The 26,557-nt window shown below is 29.8% G+C and overlaps 1 protein-coding gene across 6 annotated transcripts in view; it reads right to left on the reverse strand.

Annotated features, from left to right (window-relative positions):
- Positions 1-9,613: 9,613 nt before the first annotated feature.
- Positions 9,614-26,557, reverse strand: part of LOC111038194 (C-Maf-inducing protein-like) — a 37,190-nt gene continuing 20,246 nt past the window's right edge. For 3 of the 6 annotated variants that reach the window (XM_022321200.1, XM_022321197.1, XM_022321201.1), the window contains 14 exons: positions 25,616-26,315; positions 15,962-16,090; positions 15,771-15,821; positions 15,627-15,698; positions 15,450-15,539; positions 15,149-15,340; positions 14,954-15,057; positions 14,604-14,780; positions 14,294-14,386; positions 12,524-12,680; positions 11,488-11,748; positions 10,900-11,094; positions 10,715-10,820; positions 9,614-10,639 (listed from right to left, as the gene is read on the reverse strand). In XM_022321200.1, coding sequence (XP_022176892.1) covers positions 10,515-10,639; positions 10,715-10,820; positions 10,900-11,094; positions 11,488-11,748; positions 12,524-12,680; positions 14,294-14,386; positions 14,604-14,780; positions 14,954-15,057; positions 15,149-15,340; positions 15,450-15,539; positions 15,627-15,698; positions 15,771-15,821; positions 15,962-16,090; positions 25,616-26,308 — 2,445 coding nt within the window. In that variant the 5' untranslated portion in view covers positions 26,309-26,315 and the 3' untranslated portion in view covers positions 9,614-10,514. Of the gene's footprint in view, positions 10,640-10,714; positions 10,821-10,899; positions 11,095-11,487; positions 11,749-12,523; positions 12,681-14,293; positions 14,387-14,603; positions 14,781-14,953; positions 15,058-15,148; positions 15,341-15,449; positions 15,540-15,626; positions 15,699-15,770; positions 15,822-15,961; positions 16,091-25,615; positions 26,430-26,557 lie in introns of those variants that run through there. The other 3 variants (XM_022321203.1, XM_022321202.1, XM_022321198.1) reach the window with 2 other exon arrangements.

The raw sequence follows: 26,557 nt of genomic DNA on the forward strand, positions 1-26,557 counted from the left end.
AATGCATATTATGTAAGTTATAGGTATATACCAACACGTAAAATGACTCTATCAAATTCCTCAACTCATTTATAATAGGTATATATGAAAGCAAATAATGATAATAAATAATATATATATATATATTTATATGTAGTTTATTTGATTATGAAAATTGATCAAGATCGTCAATATGAAAACCATTTTAAAATATATAATAAATTAATGAATAGGAAACCATTTAGATTTTTTTACTTAAATACTTCTAAACGACAACACAATCACTGAGTTTAATTGAAAATTGTCAGATACTTAAACCTGACTTAGATCTTATCAATGAGAGTTTTTTAGTATGGATGAATTTATTTTGAGTAGTGCTAATCACATGTTGTTGACCTCACAACTTACAAGGGTGTACGATGAACAACTTATTGTATGCCTTTGCAATATAAATTATAATATATAGTTAAGTACTGTGTATACTACTTATATATTAATTACCTATTACAAAGTTACAACCGATATAATATAATATATTTTTTTTTTTTAATTAATAATACCCTCGGCAACATGGGCCATTGGGCTTACAGTGCAAAAATTATAAATTACAGAAACTACATAAATTGTATATATATATATAATATATATAAGCTACATTAAATTTTGGAAATAAGATTGGCGGCTGTGATGAATTGCATGATTTTGGTAATAGATTGTAATGATAATGATTCGTGTAGGTTGTGGCTTGTTCGGGTACTGTCGTAGGTTCGGCATTCGGTTAGTTTGATATGTGTTTGATGGTGACTTGAACACCACATGTTGATATAATATAATATACAATATATAAATATAAATAAGACTCAATGATACAAGAAATAACACCCTGAAGGTGTCAATCAACAAACAATTTCACATTAATATAATATAAGTATATAATATTCATATTTAGAAATTAGTTAACTTCACAAGTTATAGTGCTAAACAAACATTATTATTATAACAACTATATTTGTATGTTACGTGTTGGATGGTAAGTTAGAAATTAGAAATTAATTTAAAATTCATAAAAAACAAATAAAACCCTTACACATATACTCAAAACACAAGCGTATCATTGACAAATGACAGACTTAAATACTGACATCATATTTTGCGGTTTATGCAGGGAGGGATTTTTCGATATTTTAATTTTAAAGTGACTTATTTATGAACATATTTTAATCGTAATTATTTACACGTTTATTATCACTGGTTTCAAAATTAAATTATCGAAATAACATTTCCAATGAACGTATGTTGTCACCTTTAAATTTAATGATAAGGAAATTCACTATAAAATTAAAACTGACGAAGGTAATATTGGTAATTCAGAGCTGCTGAATGTCAATTTACTGTGCTGAGTACTTATTACAAGACTTCGTCAACAATCTAAATTCAAATCATAAAATATAAATAAAAATTTTAGTGTATTATTATTCTATATAAATACCATTTACTTAAATACGTACTCAATACTCTCTCAGCACTATTACTAAATTTCCACTCATCTGATATAAAAAGTATGAATGAGATACTTATACTTAAGAGATAAAGTAAAATATTCCTGGAAAATCTGTTGGTAAAATAAATACCAAATTATTTGCAATGACTAATAATAAATTAATCATTTTAATAGGTAGTGGATTCAAAATTAGCATTAGTGAACCCGAAATCACAAGCCAAACTAGTCGTTAGATCTAATTCTGATCATTTTAAATTAGAAAGAATTTTTATATGATAAAAAAGTAAATGTTTATGCAATATATTATATCATCAATAATATTTTTTTTTATGCTCATTATTTAATTATTTATAAATGAACGAAATGAGATTTGATTTAAAGTAACTCGTTATTTATTAACTTTATATCAATAAGAATCAGTAAAGTTAAAAATTAAGTTAATGAAAATTAAATTTTAAAAAGTTAAAATCAACTAAATTTTAACATTTTTACTCGTTTATGCCTAGGTTTGAAATTAACTCTTTTAATGACAAAAATACATCCTGTTTAATAAGAAATCCAATCATTTAAAATTACATAATTAAGAAAGTATCAATATTCTATTATTATAGTGATCTATGAGTCATCATTCAATATTACGTATGTGTTGTAAATAGGTCACGGTTACCAGAATATCAATAAAACGTTTAAAATAATTATTAAGCTATCCCTGATTTAAAATGATATTTCCAAAAATTTAAAATTAATTTTTAATTTTAAATACCTACCTAATATTAAAATAAGACCGTAATCTTATTTCTATTGTCTACTTGTAATATCGATCACGTTACGGACATTTAGGTGCAAACTGTATAACCGTATGAGTAAAAAAAAAAAAATTCCATTTAAGAATTGAATTGACAATATAGTTATAATTATTATTAAACACATGCGACACAATAGAATCCGATAAAAAATGTTTAGCTGTTCAGAAATCGAAAAGAAATCGGATCGGATTCGGCTGCAAATCTAAGATACCTGCTACTATATACTGCAGCGATACAACCTATAATATACGGCTATACAACAATATATGTTCAATAATAGTTCGACATATCTTTAAACACATCCAAAACAAATGCCGTTATATTTATACGCTTTGACGACACATATTTTAAAGATGGCATTGCAGATTTGTATATTACACATATTTTTGTACCGTCTATATTATTATGACGGGCCCATCATTGTTGTTCCGGAAATTCATAGATAATATATTATAATAGTACAAATTGTTCAATACGGATGAAGAAAATCGAACTCAATACAATCCCCGTATTTCAGTGGACCGAAACCTCAGTATAATAAAATGCGACTGCATTTACAACTCGATTATTTGGGCTTGATACGTCTCGATCGTAAATTTGGCTTTTGATGTATAAATCTGTGTGACAAATCGGTAAATATAGGCACAGTAGTATATTAAGTATATTATATAGGTAGATCACGTTGTATGCGACTGTGAATGATGAATCTGTGTACATGCATAAAAACTTTTATGTCTATACAGGTATAAAACGTTATCTAAATAGCAAAATAACAACAATACATATTTGTAATCGTCTTGCAATCTGTTTACCTATATAAAGCGAAAACGGTTTTATTCATAAAGCATGATAAGACAAATATTTTTTTTATTTAGGTACGTTTATACAGGGTGATTCTCAAAGATTGTAGGTAAGTTAACTAAAAGTTAACTTAATTTATTTCATGCGTAACCAAAATTTGATTTCATTAATAAGTTATCGTTTATTTTGACGAACAAATTCAGGCATAATAATTTATGTAGAAGATCGTAGAGTTGTCCTTGAGTAAGCGCTTTTGTTAATTTTTAATTAAATATTTAAAGTACATAATTTTTAACAATACCATTACGTATTACACACATAAGTTTATCTATAATAATAATATATAATAATAGTATAGGTAGTATTCATAGAAAAATAATTAATATAATTGTATACTTACTATAAAGTATAAATATTAAAATCTAAATTGTAATAAATTTGATATAAATACTTAGGTATTTGTTTTATTTTATATCAATTAACAATTCAACAGTTTGAACATTAAACTTAAGCTCATATAGGTGCTAAATGACATATACTATATATTTGACAATACAAGTGCAATATAAGATAGCAGTACCGCCACCCATCTAAAATATGTGTTGCGATTGCAACATTAAGACACAGAGTTCCAAGCGTCACTGTTCGTCTCCAGACAGAATGACATTCCATGAAAAAATGTTTGGTATCATTGGAAAATATGCTGGTGCTGGTGCCATACTTGAAACCATCCCAAATTATTATTGAATTTTACTGCATGATATTTTACTGTTAAGACGTCGCCATACATGTACACAATAAAACATTGTTTGCCAGTTTTTTAAAATTCAAGATGGAAATCAAGTTTTTCATATTGAATTTGATTATTTAAATATTTTTATTCTATAGTTTAATACGTGTGTAAGATAATATCTATAATTTTAATTTGATAATATTTATATGTTTATTCTATTACAATGTTCAGTGAACATTATTATAGTTAGCCAAGTTAGCAATTAAAATATTTAATAATTATAAAATGTTTTGGTCATTGAAGTATTCTAATATCATGTTACCTATACTACAATATGGCAGAATAACTAATTGTAAATATTTTTTCATACTGAGTTGTCAATATCTAGGTACCTAAAAGTTTGACGAAATTTGTCATGTATTTTTATATTTTAACTCTTAGCAAGCATCTTTTGAAACTTAATATCATGGTTAAATGTCGATGAAAACGAACTTCTGGTTTGATGCTAAAATAAATTATGAGACTTACGAATAGCTCTCGCAACAATTCCAAAAATACTTATTATTCTTAATAAATATTTCGGTTGATAGTAAAGCTAAAGATAAAAATAAAAATGTTTCTTTATTACTTATTGTCAAACCTGCGCTTGGAGATTTGTTGCCAGTCAAAGTATTGTTATAAACGGAATGCAGCTATAAATGACCTTCAGTGAGGAGGCGACCTGTTGTGGACCGGATGAATACCACGATTCAAGGAATTTGCTGACGATCGAAATATAATCTTACGAATAACTGTTCAGTCGAGATTAATGTTTTGAAGATTCAGTCTCAGCCTCTGCGATCCACAACGTTGTTCAGATGAATCAGTGATTCATTATATGGGTAATGTTTATTGCATGTGCATGTGATTGACTTTCAGATAAAACCAACCAACGTTGACGTTTATCCGAATTATACTTTTGCTACATAAATACCATACCTATACGGCTATACAACGAAATTGCAAATATAGTTACTACGAGTAATATATAAATAAATGAATAAATAAACAAATCAGCGAACTCGCTCCGCTGTATAGAGTATACCTTATAACTTAATAGGTCACTGTTATAGAGTAATTTTATAATTAATTTACACTAAATATTAATAGTAATACGATAGGTTGAACTAATTTTTGACAAAAATATTGCGTTTATTAGTTGTTAAAAATGTATAACACTATATCCTATTCCTATATCATTGTTACTATAACTTCATATAAATTCCAATGAATTATATAATGGTGTGAAAAGTTTTGTGGTATAAATAACATAAAATTAGTCTAAATATTTTTTTAAAAGTCATTGTGTATAAAAATAATATATTAATATAAGTACATAAAGGTGAAAAGTTTGAAGTCTGCGATCAATATTTTTAAATTATAAATATATATGTATGATATTTTTAAATGTCTATAAGACAAAATTAAGAGGAATCTTGTCTTAAATGGTCAAGCTGAATAGTACCTATTAAAATTGAAATCTTATGAATTTTTAACTACAATTTAATTCACAAACTTTTGTTTGGATTTTATACGTGTGTTAACAAAATAATTGCTCAAACGCTTAAGTTTGAGTAGTGTAATTGCGTTCTAGTGTAATTACTAGAGCTAGGATTTGAATGACCTAAAAAAAAAAACACAAAAATGCACCAAAAAAGTGCAAAAATGACCTAAAAATTCTAAAAAATGAACTTAAAGAATGACCAAAAAAATGTACTTAGATGAGCGAAAAAAATGTATTTTAAAAATAAATATTATTATTAATTATTAATCATGAACATAATGGACTTGTGAACGTAACCGCTTCCTAATATAATTATTCCGAAAAATCAATAAAAGCATAAACTAAAATAATTTAATGAAAAATATATTATATATTTTTTTCCAGTGTACACATATCATTGCATTGCACAATTAGATGATTCTTAAGATTTTCAAACAGGAAGCTGCGACGGCGGTCAGATAAAATGTTTTTATATGAAGAAAAACTTCGTTAAACGTCCACAGAAGTAACTGGGGCATATTTGAAACGAACCATATCATTTAAAGTTAGGTCTTCCGGAATACCATCTCTACTATTGTTGTATTTTCACCGTCCAGAATAGCAGATATATTTTTCAAAACTTTGAACCCATTATTTTTCATCAAAACATTTTTCAGTTTGTTTGATATTGTTTCTCCGATAACAAGGGGCAATGTAGTCTCAATTTGATTTATTTTATTAATAGATTCTGATAATAAGATTCCAGAAGCCTCCAGATTTTTTATTCTTGAAGGAATGAAACCAAAATTAAATTTTATATAAATAAGATAGGCCTCTAACCTTGATTTAGACATAAGTTCTTTTGCTTCTTTTATATTAGTCAAATCATCTTGATTTAATTCAAGCAAAACTTTTTTTACATAAGAAAAATTCTCACAATAGTAATTTACAGCATTTAGCCAGGTTCCCCATCGCGTGATTACGGGATCGGGTGGCAAGAAATTCCTAGAGCAAGAGTTTTAAAAATTTGTGTACGATATGGTGATTTTAAAAGTATTTTTTTTACGCAACTTATAAGTTTATTGACACCTTGAAAATTTAATCTTATTTCTTCCGCAACTTCATCAACACCACACAGGTAAGATTTTTGAATACAGAGTGCAAATGGCTCTTCCTGCTTTCACCATATATGGGGCAGCATCAGATACAAAAATGAGTACATTATCGTGTTTTATTCTTTCAGGCCATAATGTAAACATGGCTTTATCGAACGCTTTTGCAATGGTTTAATGATTTGTTTTTTCCAAGACATCAGAATATAGCAAAAATATTTTTCCTGAATTTTCTGCTTCCAGGGTACCAATAACGATATTTAATACACAGCGGACTTCAATATCAGTCGTTTTATCTACATTAACAACAAAATTTTTTATCACCTACATAGTGTCTAATATTTCGTATTGCATTTAAATAGCATTTTTCAAGATAATTTTTATGCAATGTAGACTCTTCTGGGATTTTTAATTTTATATTTTTTTCTACAAAATTTCTAAAATTTGTGTTATTTAATTTAGCAAGTGGAATATTCGCTGCTAATAATGTTTCACAATGCTCTAAATTAAATGACGATTGATCACTATTATTTGTTGAATTATCTAATATAGTACTTACTTGATTATTTTGTTTCACTTCATTCAGTTTTCGTTAAATTCCACGGGCATGCTTATCTCGACTGATGTGTTGTTGAATTGTAAATTTATTTTCGGGGGCAACTTCAACATTACAAACTTTGCAAAAAAGCACCATACCGTCCGTAAAAAAATATCAGCATCAAACTCGCTCACAAAACTACGTAAACGGCTTCCTACTGTTGACTTAATTTTCAGAATTTTGTAGGTACAGTTAAGATTGGTAGAACCGCATAGGTACGTGTCGAATTCACTACTAAAGCTACTTTTGTATACCTAAATAATTATGGGTTCGTTCGATATTTAATCTTATCGGATAAAGCGACAATTCATTATATTACTTTTTCAATATCAATGGACTGAAGTAGGTAATTGCCTATAGGTACTAGTTTATTGGGATAACCTTTACAGAACATATTAAAAAAGCTATAAATAAACAAAAATTAGTTTAAATACACAAAATAAACCTAATATTTGTAATATTACTTAAAAATAACCTTATAAATGTAATTAAATCCATTTAACACCAAAAATGCAGAAAATGCAAAATAAAAATTACATATTTTAAATTGTTATATTACAAATTTAGTTTTTGGTGAGAAATGTATAACACTTAGAGGAAAAAATGCAAATTTCACCAAAATCCTAGCTCTAGTAATTACCTACTCTATGAGAACTTATGAGGAATTTTATATTAAATGTTCAAGTCATTGGACTTAAAAACAAAAATGGTATTATCATAAATCGAAAAATGAAGACAATTTCAAACATTCAAAAACAGCCCAAAAAAAGACAACATATTTTAAAACTATAACATATTGTATTTAAACCAAACATGTTTGTATATTATTTTTGATTCTTCAAAATGCCATTAGTAAATTATTACCAATTTTAAATGCGATGGATTCAAATGAATTATACAGGTATCATGCAGTAAGTTAAAAGCTATTAATTTAAATTATATGTTTATAGTATAATATGCAAAATAAAACCAATTTATTAATTATGAGTAACTACCTACCTACTATAACTATCGAAATTTTATCAATTTGCATATTTTTGTAATAATATCATATTATAAGCAGATAATATAAATAATAATAATTATACTAGTAGGTATACAGTATACCCTTAAAATGTTATTATATTACAGTATTATACTATATACTTAGAAAAATACGGTAAAACCATTTACTCAATATATACGATACTAAATTCAAACAAAGACCATCAAACAGTTTTTAATTTTTAATGGAATAAAAGTATAATTATTATTATTAAATATTACCTAAATCAAGTTAGTTTTAAATTGAACCAGTTTAGCCAGTTTTTTTATAAATATAAATACACAATAATATGATTATCTTCAACGTCGAAGAGTTCAAGAACACCAATTTAGTGTTTTTTAATATTTGGCCAATATAATTCATTGTATTATATAGCGTGCAAACAAAAATAATTGACTATCAAAATCACAAAGGTTTCTTTGCAACAAAAGTTTTACTTTGGTATTTATAATATTCATTGCGATATTCATGCATTGAAAAACTCTTGTACCTGTGTGAAAGAAAAGTAATTATATACCATTGCTATTCATACTATACTTAATGGTGTGTATATTATAATTTTATATTATACTTATCTGAGTGATACACATCAAAAATCGTTCATGGAATTAGAATTCAAATTACACAGGTATATTGATAGAATATGAAATGTCAGCTATCGTAAAATAATGTATTTATGTAGAAATATCACAGCAACAAATTCCTTATTTGAACCAACCAACATTGCATAAAAAAGAAAATCAATGCATTTAAGCCGAATCAATATTAAAATTGACTGAAAAATGTGTTTGTTTTTTGTCAATTAATGCAATTTGGTAAATACATAAATGTTAAAATGTGATCAATACTAATTTTTAAATCATCTAAAAGAAAAAAGGTTTTTGCGTCACTGGATTCTGTTCGTTCATTTAGTTGTCACTTGTCATTCCCCTATATTATACATTTATACGACTTCTACCGCATAATATGTAGGTAAATAATATTATGATACAATCAACGCAATTCCCCCCCCCCCACCTATCGTTGAAATTATTCATTTAAAAAGCTATAACATTGATTTATAAACATAACATAATAAAAGAAAAACACGGTAGTTAAAAATATAACCGAAATAAAGGCGAACAAAATAATTTCAAAATCATTTAGATGTTTTTTTTTATATTGATATTAGATTTATATAAATTAATGTTGAATGTTTACACTTATATTCTATACGTCGTGGATGATACAAAAAAAGTATACATTTAAGAAGAAAAACAACATAGCGATATGTACTAATTAGTTTAGCACTATAGAGAGATTAATCGTAGATTTTACATGATACAAGTTATTTCAACATAATAATGTACGTGAGTTCTACGAATTATATATGTAAAATATTTTATGCTTCAATATAGCAGATAATAATAACGATAATAATAATAATAATAATAATAATAATAATAATAATAATAATAATAATAATGGTTATAATATTATATTTTATATATTATATTATACTGTAGTTAAGTTATAATATTTTAGCTAAGTACTTACATTTTATGACACAGGTATAAATCATTTTACCTGGTGTAATCGTTTTAGTTATTCTTTACCCTCACAGTTCGTACCCTTTAGTGTAAAAATGTCGTATTATTTTAACATACACATAATTAATATTCCGTGCATATTAGTTTCAATATAATACTTATGGTACGTAAAAAACGGAATCTAAATACAAACAACCCGCCGTGAAAGTGTTTTGTTCGTCGAAATTCGTCATTACTCATTACACATGTATACGAATATTGTACGATAAAAAAATTGATTTAAAAAAAAATTATAAACAAATATTATAACATAATATTTGACTATCTAAGAATAGAATAAAATCGTAATGGAAATTGAAATTCTTTGAGCGTTTCTATAAGTAAAATTTGATACGAGTAATATAATAATATTATATACTTATACGCTATATAATTAGCAATTTAATGAAAAAAGGCACGACTATAGATAATATAACGTTGTGGTATCGTCTCTCAAATGCGATGTCACTTAAGCATTATTTACTTAATTATTTGTAACAGAATATTAAATGAACGATTATTATTCATCGCCTTAAGTTTAGTTTACTTATTTGATAACATTATTATAAACAAAGGTAAAAGTATAATGATATATATATATTTTATATAAATATTATATATATAAAAAAAAAACAAAAAAACAGGGTCACAGTCTTTTTATACTCGAAGAGTAAAACAGTTATATAATAATATTAAATATATTAATGTTATTTTTTATTATATTATTATAAAGTTGCATGTAAAATGTGTTTATCAGGCAGATTGTCAACAAAAATAAAAAATAATAAAAACCATTTTATGTTGAACACATTATAATAATATTTATTATAACAACAAAAAAAAAACCTTTTACCAGGCAAATGAGTATCTGACATCTACTTCGTGTAAACCTGGTAGTTTTTTTTTCAATACGTCCACGGATCGAACCGTTGCTTTAGTGCTATTTAAATTGAGTTTTTTCAAATTGATTAGACCTGTAGAAATCGGGTTTTTTTAATAAATTTATCGTTAAAACAGTCAAATAAACAAAAATTAGACACGCGTCTTACTTATGAGCGATACAATTCCCCTGTCAGTAACTTTGGTCTCACACAAATTCAAAACTTGCAAGTTGGTCAGATGATCCGATATGATTAATAGCCCGGAATCACCAAACTAAAATTATTTTTTTTAAATTTATACCATTTGTATTTTTATTTGTTTCATAAAACATTTTTGAGAAGCACACACATACCTGAGTACCCCACAAATTAAGAACTTTTAACGATGGTAACTTAATCAACGTATTGGCACAAGTATCTGTAACATTGGTAAAAGCCAAGTCGACCGACTCTAAATTACCGAAAGGGCCACAATCAAACATGGAATTCAGGTCCAAGTCAGTGCCTCGAGCCGGTAATGATAAATTCTGTGGACCTCCTTTTCGTTGCTGTGAATGAAATTAATATAATATGGTTATTAAATAAATTGTGGGAAAAGCCAGATTTCCAAAATCTAATCTTTCAAATATTAATTATAAAATCACCCTGAATAAATCGAATGAAGTATATTTAATATTAATAAGATTAAATTCTTAGTTTTTCTATATAGTCATTATCTCGGGTTTTAAATAAAATAAGTCGAATACCATGAAATTTAATGATTAACGATAAACACTAAATATTATTTTGAACTGTAGGTACATAAATTATTCGTCAATTGGATCGAACGTTTTCTTGAACAAAGTTTACACGGAATCCTGACATAAAATCGAGGTATTCAAACAGCCTAGTGTAAACATCATTAAAAATCGATAATGGTACCTATATTATATTTATCTTACCAATTCAAGTAGTTGATTCTGCCTCGACATAAACTCATCGTATACTTTTCTGCCAAATTCTGTGGACTTAAGTGTATCAACAATCTGATTTCTTTGATGCAAGTCTTCCACAACCATCCACTCAAGCATTAAGCACAAAACATCCATCACGATTTTGTTGTTTTTTAATGCTTCCGAAACGCACGTCCCCAGATGCTTGGCTTTCAAGTTTTTCAATAGTTTCTTTTTTTTGCAGCGCTCGCAAGCCATCAACGTTTTAAGCTAATTATAAAAAATATGATGTATATAACAAACCCAAATAAAATATGCAATATTTATTAACTATATTTCTATAGTCTAACAAGAAATCAGTTACAATATAATAGTATAATATCATATTTATATATTTTTCAAACTTAAGAGTCAAAAAAACGACTGTGGAGGTAGCTAAAGAATATTAGGTAGTAAGGAAATACCGATAGATTAAAGGAAGCTATGGTTTGACGTGGTAAACCAGGATTTTGGGACGAAATTTTAAGACTGGAAGGAAACTCTGCAGGATAGGGAAATATAGAAGGGGGTGGCAGTGGCAGCGAAGACTCTTGGAAGATTATGATTGTTATGAAGCCGGATAAGTGTTCCCTTTTTACTGTATTCTATTGTGATTCAATTGAATGTAATATAAACGTTTAAAAACCTAAAACCGCTTTTCATAATTTATATAAAGACTACAAGACTAAAGTTTTTTTTTTTTATTGATTTAAAGCCAGGCAACTATGGCGATTAGCTGTTTGTAGGGGGAACTATTGGTACGGAACACGTATTTCATATGTAGCAAGAATTTTGTTGCTAAAAATCCTGGATGATCATCTATCCAGGAGCTAGCAACAGCGACCATTACGTACACTCAGAGCATCTCCGCAGATAGAGCGTACGGCCGCGCCTCACCAAGCCACAGACTAAAGTTTCATTTAATTTATAAATTGTATGTTGGGTATAGTTTACACTTTGCTCTATTATTCAACTAAAATGAATGTATAATAATTCAGAAACGTACCAATTGAGTCCAAACAATTGAACTTCCGCAGAACACAGCTTCGATCGGCGAACACAGATCGAACCAGCCGTCTTTTGTCTCACGGACAGCTAACACCTGTTTATGAATTTCACAATCTTCATGCAGTCCTATTTTTAATATCACAGAGGAAATGTCCCTAAAATGAACAAAAAAAAAAACAATGGTTAATTGGTTACGAAGTGCCACAAATTTAAATTTTCATAAATCGCCGTCCCATTATGTGAAACAATAAATAGCAACCACATACAATAGAAATCAAGCAGCGGTTCTCATGGGACCTGGTGTTCTGGATGAACCCATTATGGTGTCAGAAGCAGAATGGTTGTCAAACTCTTTTAGAATATACATTATTTTGTGTCATAAACACGTCGTGTTTAAAAATTGTGTTGTTTGCTACTATAAAGAATCTAGGACAATACCACATGCGTATACGACGTATAGACGGGTCGAATAAGTATATTTTACATATATCTAATTATTTATACAAAGATTGATGTATAATAAAATGTTAGGCAACACGTGTTACGTACGTACCACGCAGGTACGTATAAATACTAAAAAAATATAAAATACATAGTTAAGGTTTGTTGCAGCTATACATATCCAGCTTACTAAGCTGGAGAGTGCTTAGGTTAGGAAAACGAGGTATTCAACTCCCCCCCCTCCAAATTTTTTTTTTTAAATTTAGAAAAACAGTACTACCTAGTGAAATAAATACATTTGGAATACGTTCTAGTAAAAGTGTTGAACCTTCCAACCCCGCCAAAAAAATATCTAGGCACACCGTAGCTTATGTGCCTACTGCCTATGCATTGTTTGTTAATTGAATAAAGAACAAAAGGCAATATACTGGCATTCCAAATAATGTTCGTTAACCAATTTTAGTTACTATTTTAGATCTATACAACCTTCTGCACATTTCATTAATTTGGTAGTATCGTAAATCGTAATACTATAAAAACACACTTACCATGTAGATTCAGTAGGTTAGGTTTAATTAGTATTTAGTAATTAATAAAAAAGGCAGTAATTACTTACTGGATTAAAAATAGATCATAATATTAGTTATTACTGAAATAGAAAGTAACGCCGACTTTTCATCACAACACTATAAGATCAGCCGTTCAGTGAACGAATTTAAAAATTGAAAATATTGATACACAACTCAATTGTTGGTTACAGTTTTAAAATAATAGGCCCAGTTGACCAAATTAACGAAAGTTAGATTAATTTATTTTTGTTTATGACTTTAAACTCATTTTGCTAAGGTTAAAAACTATGACTTAAATCGTTTTAGTTCGTAGGTTTATTAAATAATAATATGTATACAAGTATACAACGATATTATTTTGATGTGTTCGATACACAAATATATTATATTAGTTTTTAAAAAATATTTGGTTTAAATATTTAAAACGATGTTATTTTAAGTGGTTACGAATCACGATAACGATCGAATCGAGGAAAAATAAAAATCATGGACGAAAGGGAGAACGAGACTCAACCGACAAATGTAGGACGGTCATATATTAAATTGATTTGTGGAAACTTCCGAGGGCTGTAGAAAAACTATTTTTTAAAAGTAAAATCTAGATAATAAAGAAAACAAAAACATTTCATATTTTAAAATTTATAAATTGCATCCCTGACTTATATATGCTCGGAAACTAGAACACGTGTTTGTGTAAATTACCAGTTCGTTTGGAATCAAAAATCCGAATAATAAAACAATAACACTATAATACTCACTCCATAAAAATTGAACGAATTAACAGCAATGCGGGAAACGGCAGTGGACGCAACAGTTGAGCAAGTCCGTACAGCCAATCGCTGTATTCTGATCTGTTGACAAATGAGACAGGTTTGGGCGTGTTAATTAATAAATAATAACAACACCTACGGTAATATTCGCTAAATATAGACAAGGGCAAGTGACGGTTGCGGTGGGGGGGGGGGGTCGGTTTAAGAGATAAACGGCTATGACACACGAGTACATATATCATCGCATCATACGCGTGTGGAATGTATATAATATATTATAATATCAAGTGTGTCTTACATGTTTTGAAGAACAACAATGTAGCATCTCAGGTGATTGGTGTAATAGCAATCGAATTCGGCTTCCGAACAGTTAACCGGCAACTCCTCTGATGCGGAGTATATGGCAGTAATACAGGTGGACACCATGTTCGGCAGTACCCTGTTGTGAGGGCACACAGCGCTGGCACTGTGGACTCTAAACAGGCATGGCGAAAATTATTGTCAAACTATTTTATTTCATTTATACATTGTGTATTTGCACAGGTATCGTTACACATTTTTAGGACGAACAATATTATACCTGTGTTTAGATATGTATTATAATATTGTGACGATACGGAAAAGAATTGAACACTCGGCTTTGCTTACCTCGATAGAAAATATCTAATTGACTCGCCGCTTTGGTCCTGGATGTAAAGAGCCTTGATATAATCTTGTACTAATGTGCGAGCCGTCAGTGTTCTCGCAAAGTCCTGCAATGTTCGGAAACAATCGTGAACATTATAATATTATACATAAAAAAAGTGTAGACGTAAACATTTATTTTATTAACCATGCACTCACAAAATTATGTTTGAGTATTCTTGTTATGGTGTAAACTAAGGAATCTTTAATAATAGGTAGGCTACTTTGGTCTTTGCAATGATGCGATAAAAACGAACACATTTCGGCGGACGGGGGACAGTCTTCAATCAACGGGCGCAACGTACCGATTAGCGCCTTTTCCCATGATTGCTTGCAATATTTTTCCTGGTCCTAGATGTCAAAAAAATTTTTTAAAAATTATGTGGGTTTGTAAATATTGTCAGTACTAAATTCATAACAATAATGATGATTTAATTTTAATGTGTAAATAGAAACATACTCTTGTCATTAGCGTACTCGCAATAAAAGTTGGCATATGAAATATTTCATCATCGACCAATGGAATGTTTTTGGCAAAATCCACTATATTCTGTTAAACACGTGACACATTTAAACGTTTCGAAGGGACAACGCAATTAGGTATTAACTAGATAAATATAACATTATTACGCATTACCTGCAATTCTTTTAACATATCGTCTGGATCGGATTGACTTTTCAAAAGTGTTTGGGTTTCCTGAACGTTTTTCTGTGAATGAATGTTTAAAAAAAAATTATTACTAAAAAATAGTGTCAACATACAATTGAGTTTGAAACGAACCTTCCAAAGGATTGAGTAAAGAATTTGATCTCTCAAATATTGATTGGTAGTCTGTAAACAAATATAAACAGTTAATACGGCGTATTGGTTATGCAAATCAACGTCACGTAAGTGTTTAAAAAGAAGTAATTCGAATAATATGTGACAAACATTAATTATTTATACTTTTAAGAATGTTTAAAATCAGTCACCTGTAATAAATAAGAGCCATTAGTGACGACTACTCGAAGACAGTATTTGAAATTTGAGTCCCATCTTTTTACTGGATATAAATCTTTTATAGCTTCGTACCCAATAGTCTTACTAAGAAATCCACTTGGCTAAAAAACAAATAACAAAATAAAAATAAACTCATCAAATTCGAATTTAAATAAAAGTAATTTTTATTCGTGATTTCGTGAAAAATATAATAATCGAGTTAATTTTATGCAGTGGGAATTAAAGTATAACCACAATTTAATTTTCTACTAATCAGTAAAAAAGTCAACCAATTATGTATGTTTACAAATAAATTTAACATTCTAAACACAAAAGTTTATTTATCTTAATTTAATGAACTCCATAACTAAGAATATTTATCATTTCTAACATTTTTTTCTTGCTTTTAGAATAAAATATACCTATTCTTAGTCTGCTTGGGTTTTACCAGTCATGGTTACAACTTATAAGGTTGTATGTCTGCAATCATGGTTACTTATCACCTTTTACCCAAATATTAAACATAATTATTACATAAATATCTTGTATCGTCTATAAAAACTTATAAAGATTTTCCATAAAAAAAATAAATACCATCTTTTGTACAAAGTTGTAAATAAAGTACTGTCCTGTGGTTTCTAATTAAAAAAAAAAAAATAGGAGTAGGTTCTAAATTAGATGCTAACGCTTAAGTATCTGAAAATTAGTTGAAGTAGGAACTCATTACTTGCAGTCCCTCGCACAAGATTATTAATATTTTATTATATAAGTACCTAGGTATATACTATAATTGAGCGTAAAGTGTATCACAAAATATATTTTATTTTATTTTGTGACAATTTTAGAGTTTTAAAACGAGTATAGAAGTACTGAAAAAACATTGATTACAGAGCTCATTTCAATGCAAAGGTTAAGTCGATTGACAGGAGAAGAGATGAATAAATGACAGCCCGTGACCGTAAACTTATAAATTATATAATTATTATGACGTAAACGTCTATATTACACTGCAGTAGTCAGAGGCAGCCTTAGGTAAGGGCCTGCGGAGCCCCTGCCACGGGCCTCGCACATTTGAAAGACGTTTTGGACATAACGTTTTAAAAAAATATATTCTAAAAAAATTGAGCCATCATGGCTTTGCTTTAAGGTTGACTATTATAGGTATGCGCGATATCTATTGAATCTTCAAGTAAACAGCGGTAACCATTTTGCGGTATCCGAAACTTCAAGTACATAGAAAAAGAGTTCGTAAATACTATACGGGTATGCGGTTTAGGATAAAAAAATACGGTATATCAGGCTACATAATATTTTAATATAAATTGAACAAAACCTGCTGTACAGTGGTGTATGAGATGATCAATTTACAAACCAATACAAAAAACAAAATCAAGTCCGAATTAAAGATCTATTAGGAACCAAAACTGACCTGCCCTGGGGGTGATACAAACTTCTGTTTTTTATACTACTCATATAACTTAATATAGATGATTTATCTGAACATTTGAATGAATCAAAATAAAAATTCGAACGATTACTTTTTGAGTTATTTAACTTTGCGTACTAAGATACTATGTGTATTATAATGGGTTTGAAATATAAAGTGCTGTATAATAGTTTAATAACTTTAATAATTTATAATAATTTATCAATATTTATAATTTATATAGATGATCAAAGTATACCACATACTAGATCCTAGGTTCCTAGATTAGGCTAGAACGCTAAATACTATATAATATTATGGCAAACCATTTTTAGTACAAATGTTTCAATAATTGAATATCATGAATTAGATACATCAACATTTCCAAAAAAATTATACACTGAATAATTCACAATGAAAAAGGGATCTTATTTTAAAAACAGAAATTTGTATCACCTAAGACACTATCCTTAAATACAAAAAAAGATATCAACGATTTTAAGATATAGCCTTTAAGTATATTTAAAAACTTCTAAAAAATAATTTGAATAAATTAATTATTAAATTAAAATTTGAGGGTAAACATGTATAGTGAATCACTCTGTATGATCCTATACTATTGTACCGTCTGAAATTTAAAAATAATACATATAATTTATAAGACTAGGTAGAAAAATATGTATGTTCTTAATTCTATATTATAATATTATACACAAATTGACTTATTGCACACATTTAAAAATTATTCATTCAAAGATCCTATAGTCACCACAACTACTTCAATAACGAATTATATTTTAAGCGTTCGAGATTAATATGAATTATTGTTACCTCACCCGAAGAGGTTAAATAGTTAAAAACCCTTAATAATTTACCTACACAATTAGATATTAACTATTGATTCAATGATTAAATGGTACTACCTACATTGCACTCCACCGTTCATAATTTCCATCATCACTAATTTACATCTTATCGGACATAAATTTACTATGAATTTTTCATTTAGAAATTTTTAGTAACAAAAAAATGTACTATTTTATATTTTGTAATTTATTTCGAATGTGCGCGTTAAAAAAAAAAATATGTTGTAGAAAAAGCTGGACCCGAAGATCGTGCCCCATCCCGTCTGACTCACACTATCCGATATTTAACAGCAAAGACAAACGTTACACGTGACATCGACGACGAATTCCGTCACCAATCTTTTCGACCGTTGCCACCAAGACGACGAAGACGCCGATCTTTTCAAATTCGGTCGCGATTCGACGTCCTTGGATCCGCGAGTCGTGTTCCTTTTAACTTCGTCGGCTCCTGCAGCGTGATCGACGTCGACGGTTATGAGGTCAGCATCCGGCGGCTGCGGGTAATCACAATGGCACCGTAGCGCGGAAAGCAGAGCATCGGACATTCCAGCAGCAATGCAGGTCTGGTTGATGTCCTGATGCAGTTGACGTGTGCCCCGTTCGTTGGCGTCCGGTTGTGTTCGTACCGATGACGAAGTTTGTCCTTTGTCCATTGGACGAGCCCTCGCGAAGAAGACGGCTTTTGCGAGTTTCCTTTGACACTGCCAATTCCAGTGCATCTATTGCGGACGAGGGAGCTCCTGCAGCAATCCCGCTGAGTTCGTATCGGTGCACCGAGGAACGTTCCGGCACGATCGTCCAATATTTTGTCACGATATGTCGGTCGCCGACTTGTCACGTGTCGACCGTAACGAACGACAGAGATTGTATTGTCGCGAACCGTTCGTTATGCTCAGCACACACGCGTGTTATATCGTATAGTATAATATAATAACATATAGGGTCCTCGCAATTATTTCATAATGTGTTTAAATAAGAAGTTAGCATTTTTTGGATAAAAAACATTATTGACAGAGAAAAATATGACGTGTGCGCTGGGTTGGGTGACGAAACCGTATGGGTTCATAATATTATAGTGATAAATACACCGTTTCGAACGTGAGAATTTCGAGATATGGATTGTAGGCTGTAGCTAACTAAATATACGAACAAACGTAATAATTTTTTTTCAAAACTATTAGTCATTTTATATCGGTCACCAGTTGACACAAATACGCAACAGTTTATTCTCATATGACGTTGTGTTATGATTAATAAATTGATTTTTATTGAGCTGTGGAGTCGAAAAACTGGATAAATTTAAAAAATGAGTTTAAAACATCTCAATGATAAATGTGCAAGGTTATAATATGTATCTTTCTAGTAGTTTTAAAGTACGTTTATATATAATATCAAAATTCTTATTTACAAGAATTTCTTAAGGACTATTAGGGTTCTATAGATCAATCTTAAACTACCATCACTTACATTTTAAAATTATAATCCCTTGCTATAGCTGTATTATATAAATATTAAATATGCATATCAGTTTATATATTATATGGTAATATAAGAAATAAAGTTTATTTATTACTACAAACGTGCATTTTGGAGCTTTTTGTTAATAAAGAGTTTTCATTTTAAATAGTTATATTATAAATTCATACATTATATACTTAACTAAGATCTATTTTAATATTTTTACCACCTTTTTTCACAAAAAAAACAATATATTTTTTTGTGATTCAATTTTAATGGATGTAATATGAATTATGATAATTATGATTGACATTTTTAGAAAAAAAGTAGACTTGTGATATCATTTTCATTTTTTTATATAATTTATAGGTTCTTAAGTCCTGAATAGTCATTTCGTACAAGTGATGTCAAAATAAAAAAAAACACAATGATGCATGGTAGTCATTATTTGTATCGTTTTGGAAAAGGTGAAAATTTGGTTTCTCATCAATAAAAACTGTAGCCTTTCGATATATCCCACACAAATCTGTTTTCTCAATAGTGTAAATGGTACACTGACGGACAATGATATACCGTGGGACCGCTTGTAGATATTTTTTTTATTATTGAAAATACAAAGAATATATATATAATCTGTAATCTTTTTTTTTACACAATAAGTAAATAAAATAATTTTTAGAAATAATATTTTTAATTATATTATGGTACGATAGTAACATAAGTACAATAAAAAAAAAATATGAATTAACATATTAAAATAATTTGAATTAGTATTTTATTTTATTTCAATTTTTAGTTTTTAATTTCTCTTAAAATATCATTAAGATGTATAACATCAAACCTCTTAGAAAATGGGTGTGGCATACTATCAAATTAGTTCCTATAATTATTTATTGTCGAAGTAGAAATCAAAATTTTACACACAATAATAATTTACAGTTCCAACATATTTGTTACATTACTAGGTATGTATTATTTTGTCGCATAAACTGTCACCAATCTTCAAGGTAAACCAAATTACAACCTTTGTACTCTCAGACATTAAGTCGGACAAAGAATCGTCTCAAGCACCTAAAAATATTATTAAAATCAATTATCATTATCACTATGCCACGTGTATCCGCCGTGTGTTTAAAATAGGTAACAATTTGCAAATGCCTCGTCGTCTTCGCGGTTTTTGACCAGCAACAATTAAAACGCCCATTAAATATTGCATATTCGTAATAAACTATGACTGCGCCAGGCACAATATTATGTGTTATTATATTTTATCGTTAACGCGTGCTGTAGCGCAGTGTGGGTACGGCCGTACGAGATAGCATATTTTGAATATATATTATTAGCTCATTCCAACGCTCACACATGATAAATAAAAATAACTAGCCGTAACAGAGTGATAAAGTTCAATTACGTCCGTGCGTCAGTCGACGTAAATTCGAACTATATAGTTGGAGTGGTGCGATAAACATTACATAACGTCGTTCTTAAAAGCGTGTATTGCCTGTGTCTCTAGTTGAAAAAAATAAACAAACATCGTATATCTCTATAATATATTGTGTTCGAAGTTATGATATTATTACGTATGTCCAATAATGTTCGGCTGTAAGATATACTAAATACAGAATCCATTATAATATAGGTTTACCTACCCTACGAGTAAATACTAGAGAGGATCTACACGCATGTGCAGACTGCAACTACAGCTTGCGGTGTGAGACGTGAGTAGTGACCATCGAAGTCGGCACACATCAAAAAAAAAAAAAAAAACGAGAGGTACGTTGAATGTTTATCGTGAGTTGTACGCGCACATATTATAATATTAACGTCAGCAGCTCACGTCGCGAAAACTTAATGAAATACGATGTTATGGCATCATGTTCCTGCAGCAAAATCGATATCTAGCAACCAGAGAGAACATTAATTATATTATAGTCAAGCCGAATCAGGGGCCATTCCGGACGAGGGGGTGAAAATATTTTGCGTATTATACATACAGATTTCACTTTTTTCGGTTAATATGTAAATGCAAAATTATTTTGTGAGTTTACATTTACATGAACAAACATATCTTACTTTCAGATATCATAAGAACACTGGCATAGAATAGAACAGAAATCTATAGTTTATAAGTGATATTAAAATATAGCACTATTACTCTCCTGTATAAAATCAAAAATCATTTTTTTTACCAAGGGTTTTTTTAAGAATAAACACTTTTTCTATATTTTTTTCAAACATCAGATGCATTAGAAATTCCAAAACAATATAATATTAATTTTAATTAAGTCTACTTTGAGATCAACATATTTTATATTCTGAGCAGAGCATTGGATTTATTGGTTTTACAATTATTTTATTCTATCTAATTTTATTTAAATATTGATTAGCACAGTTTATAACAACGAATTTTTCTTATATTACGGAAACAACAATGCACGTAAAACATTTTGTGCTATGTTCGATATTATTTTTAATGTAAAATATGTGTTAATTTTAATCGCATGATGATACTAGTTAGTGTTCTTGTAATGGCATTAGGTTTTTAATTTGTTCACTTAAAACCCTATATATTCAAAATATTATATTATGTGTAAGTAGGTTATTTTCGCATTTCATACTATATTGTTAATATTATATATTATACATAATTATAAAATATGTGTATTACGATTTTTGATTTAATTTTACCGATGAACACGCAATCCCCAAGTGCATTAATAGTTTTCTCCAGAATGAAATCACCTTATACTATAGTAATATGTAAAACGATTCCGTACGTATATTGTGGCAAAGCATGTTGTGAAATATTTCGAAATGTACACAATATAATATTATTATCATTACAATAGATTAAACAACAATAATTAGAAAGCATACGTATAGGTATTGAATATTAATGCGTGTACGGGTCGGTGGGGGTACTTCGTTGCGTTAAATTTGCAAAAATACCTAATAAATGCATAATATTATACGTGAGTACATATTAACATAATATTATATACCTAATGATATTATGAAAACGTAACGAACAAACGCTGTGCAAAGAGATAATTTGGTAGAATTTTACGGTGTGAAACGATTTTGGTGAAACTAAAAATAACACACAAAATAGAGATGTGCCCTTTTTTCTTTCGATCGAGTGCGTTTATCTTGTAATAATATACATACGAGTAATTGCGCACGTAATAATGTTCACGCACGTATTGCAGTATTTGAGTACATATAAATACATATTATACAATATGTAGGCTTATATTATATATATATATTATATTCTTAGTCTGTGCACGCTGCGCATGCATAAATGTGTGTGTTATGTGTACCAATAGTAATATATAGGAGTAACTATTATGGGAGACAGAGACGTATTGAGTGTACAATGTGTATGATAAAATTCCAATTCAATATACCACCCCACCCACCCAACCCTACTGACCATAGTTGGGTTTTTACACATCAAAAATCTGACACGTTGATACTAAGTTATAATGGTTGGTAGATAAATAATTTTCCACTTTCAGACATACATTGCCTACATATCACTTAGACCTTTATTAGGCAAGCCACTGATGAAAGTCATTATTAATATATTGAAAACAATGTGATAATATACCTGAAGAATGTAGTATTATTATAATCACATATTCAAATGGTAATATTAAATTCTGCAATCAAACCTTGAAATTAAAGTGAATGACGGTACATTTTGAAGGTCAAAAAGTGTGGGAGTGGTAATAATTATTGTGCAGTATTATTTCTTTTATTTTTCTATCCAAAAACTTCAGCAGTAATCAAGAGGGTGCCACTCTGTGTCCTGACTCCCACTTCCTTCGGGGATTGAATAAATTTTATAAATGAGGTTAATTCGATTTTTTTTTTTGAATATTTTATCATTTATAAACTGTAATACGAATTTACTGGTCCCACACAAAGCAATCAACTAGATTAGAAATTAGAATAGATTATCAATTATATATTTAAATAAATATTCCTAACATTTCTACAGTACAAGACACCGATTGCAAAGTAAAATCCAGAAGACTATGACAGGAAAGTTCGTTGTCCCATTTATTGATTCTATTGTTCAACAGCTAAATGATAAGTTTCATTCATTCATTTTCAACACATTATAGTTGGTTATCAAGTATTGATAATTTTTTTTTGCTCAAATGTAGTCAAATCTTGTCGGTTATTACAACAATATTATGTTAAGTGATATGACAAAGTTGGAAAAAAGGTTGACTTATGGAACCAAAGTGAAAATAATATTAAACATTTAAACCCAGTAACACATTGGATGCATTAGATAAAAGTAGTTAATAGGATGTCAGCGCAAAATTTGTTTTCTCTCTCAGACTCACACGCAACATAGATAAAACGCTTCCACCTAAATACGTTTTTATGATTTACAAGTAATCTTGGAGTAAAATCACCTATTACAAAAATTATAGAGGATAATATTTTTGAGGGTATGACATTGGTTTTATATTTTATTATTATTTGGCTTATTATTCGACGAACAAAATAAAAAACAAGTTGTAAATATAAATCGTATTTAAATCGGTCTGAGACAATATTTAGACAAATTGATATATCATTCCTTCAAAAATATTTTGTTACATCGATTTTGTAATAGGTGATTTTATTCTAAAAAAACTCAAAAGCATAAAAAAAAGATTCTGTGTAAATGAGTTTTGTCTATGTTAAGTGTGGACCAGAGACAGAAAACCAACGGTGAGCTGACATACTCTTAAGATTTTTTACAGATGTAAATTGTACTTGAAGTTATCATCTTGTGAAATGGAAAGATCATTTTCATGGATCGCATCGGATTAAAACATATCCTAAGAAATACAAATTCAGAAAACCTATTAAATGAGTTAGCTTTCCTTAAAATATATGGACATGTACAGGTTATAGTTAATGGCTGTCTTTAGGACAATGGTGGTCAAATTTTCCATTTTATATATGTATAATATATAATGAGGTGGAATAATCTAAAATTTAATAAAAATAACGAATTTCTGTTCAGTTTTGAATTTTTTATGAATATAGAATGTAAGTACTAAATATTACTTTTATTTATTTTAGTCATTAACACAGTGATTTTTTTTTAAATAATTATGATGTTTTGAAATATTAATTTTAAATTATGTATTTAACTGCCCTACGAAAGAATGTATAATCTATTTGGGCCCTACCCTTAGACAAACCCCGGTTGTGTCACTGATCGCGGTGGTTGTTAATTTCACCTTAAAGTAGCCTATACCTGAAATATCAGATATCCGTGTGTATATGGTACATAAATGAAATTCTTGTTATAAACTCAAATAGGTAGATACTTAAACAGGTTCGTAGATTGTAGATTAATTGTGTTTAGAGTTTTCAATTTTTCAATAAAATGCATGATCATACTTCAAACGATTTCTGAGTAAGTTCAGAACTTTTTTGAACTTAATTCGAAGTCATTATAAACTATGAAGTCATTTTTTCATTTATGAAAATATTTTTTCAACTTTTAACATATATTAATTTTGGTTTCATGTTCCAAAGCGAAATTATGTATGATAAGTGATAACCAAACATCTGACGAGTGATTTTATTTTAGTAATAATCATAACTTATAAATTATAATAGTACCAATTCAAAGATCAGATGATCGGGGTTTTGTGGTAGTTATGAATTTAAAAATATAAATCATATTATTATTTTAAAAAATGATACAAAATTGGTTTTTGCTGTAAAATGTTGTCTGCCAAGACTTATAGTGACTTTAAATATATTATTTTCAGAATCATGTGGTAATACTTTTTCCAAACAGAGAGCGTTTGCTAATAAATTAATCGCCCAGTACAATGTTATTGCAGGTAATAGCAATAGGTTCTACCGGCACTCACCGTGTTGGAAGTTATGCAATCGTCCTGTAAGCGGATCTGATGGTTCTCCCACCGTCTCAGATACTTGGAGCTGAGTATCTTGCTGATAATCGTGTTGGTGTGATTTAGGTGGCACACGGCCACGTCTACTTCGCGGATCATGCGCAACTGCTTGCGCGCCACCTTGGTCAGGTCGGCGTCCGGCCCGGCGGCGAACGGGTGGTTGGCGCACGGCGGAGGGCTGTCGCCCCCGTCAAGCCCGAAGTCGTACACGGAACCAACCCTCTTCAGCCCCGTGGGCGAGTCCGGCCCGTTGCAGCTGTCGTCTGAGGAACATTCGTCCCGGTCCGTGTGGATATCTGAACTCGACGCGTCGCCGTTGGCCACCGTCGCGCGGGTACGATCTCCGCGATAGCCGACCACGCTCATGGTCGAGACGGCGTCGTCGGTGACGTAGACCACGACGGCCGACGGCGGGATGGCCACAGCGGCCGCGTCCAGGTCCCCGTCCGACGTGGCCATGCTTCCGGCGCTGTTCGTGCTGCTCGTACTGCTCGTGCTGTTCGTGCTGTTCGTGCTGCTCGTGCTGCACTTCCGGGTAGGAGGATCGGTCCGAAGATCGTCCACGGCCGTAATCTCGCAACTCATATCGCCGCAGAGACGCTCACCGTGCACGACAAACGACTGCCACTGGCTGCAAAAGCATTTTCTCATTTAATCCCTGAAAATATTATGAATTTAATACTTAAATTGAGTTATATATTATAATAACGCGTCGTGTAATACGTGGCTAACAGTTGGGCTAGGTGTAATTATACTACTGCGATGTTCCGAGCTGGTGAGTCGCGATATCAATATCGAATGACAAAAACATATTAACGAATAACGATTAAGTATAAACGGTGTCATTCAAAAATATTAACAGTGGATATAATTGTGGTGATCATCTGTGATGGTCATTTT

The sequence above is a fragment of the Myzus persicae genome, unplaced genomic scaffold (assembly GCF_001856785.1).
Source record: "Myzus persicae strain clone G006 unplaced genomic scaffold, MPER_G0061.0, whole genome shotgun sequence".
Classification (NCBI taxonomy): domain Eukaryota; kingdom Metazoa; phylum Arthropoda; class Insecta; order Hemiptera; family Aphididae; genus Myzus; species Myzus persicae.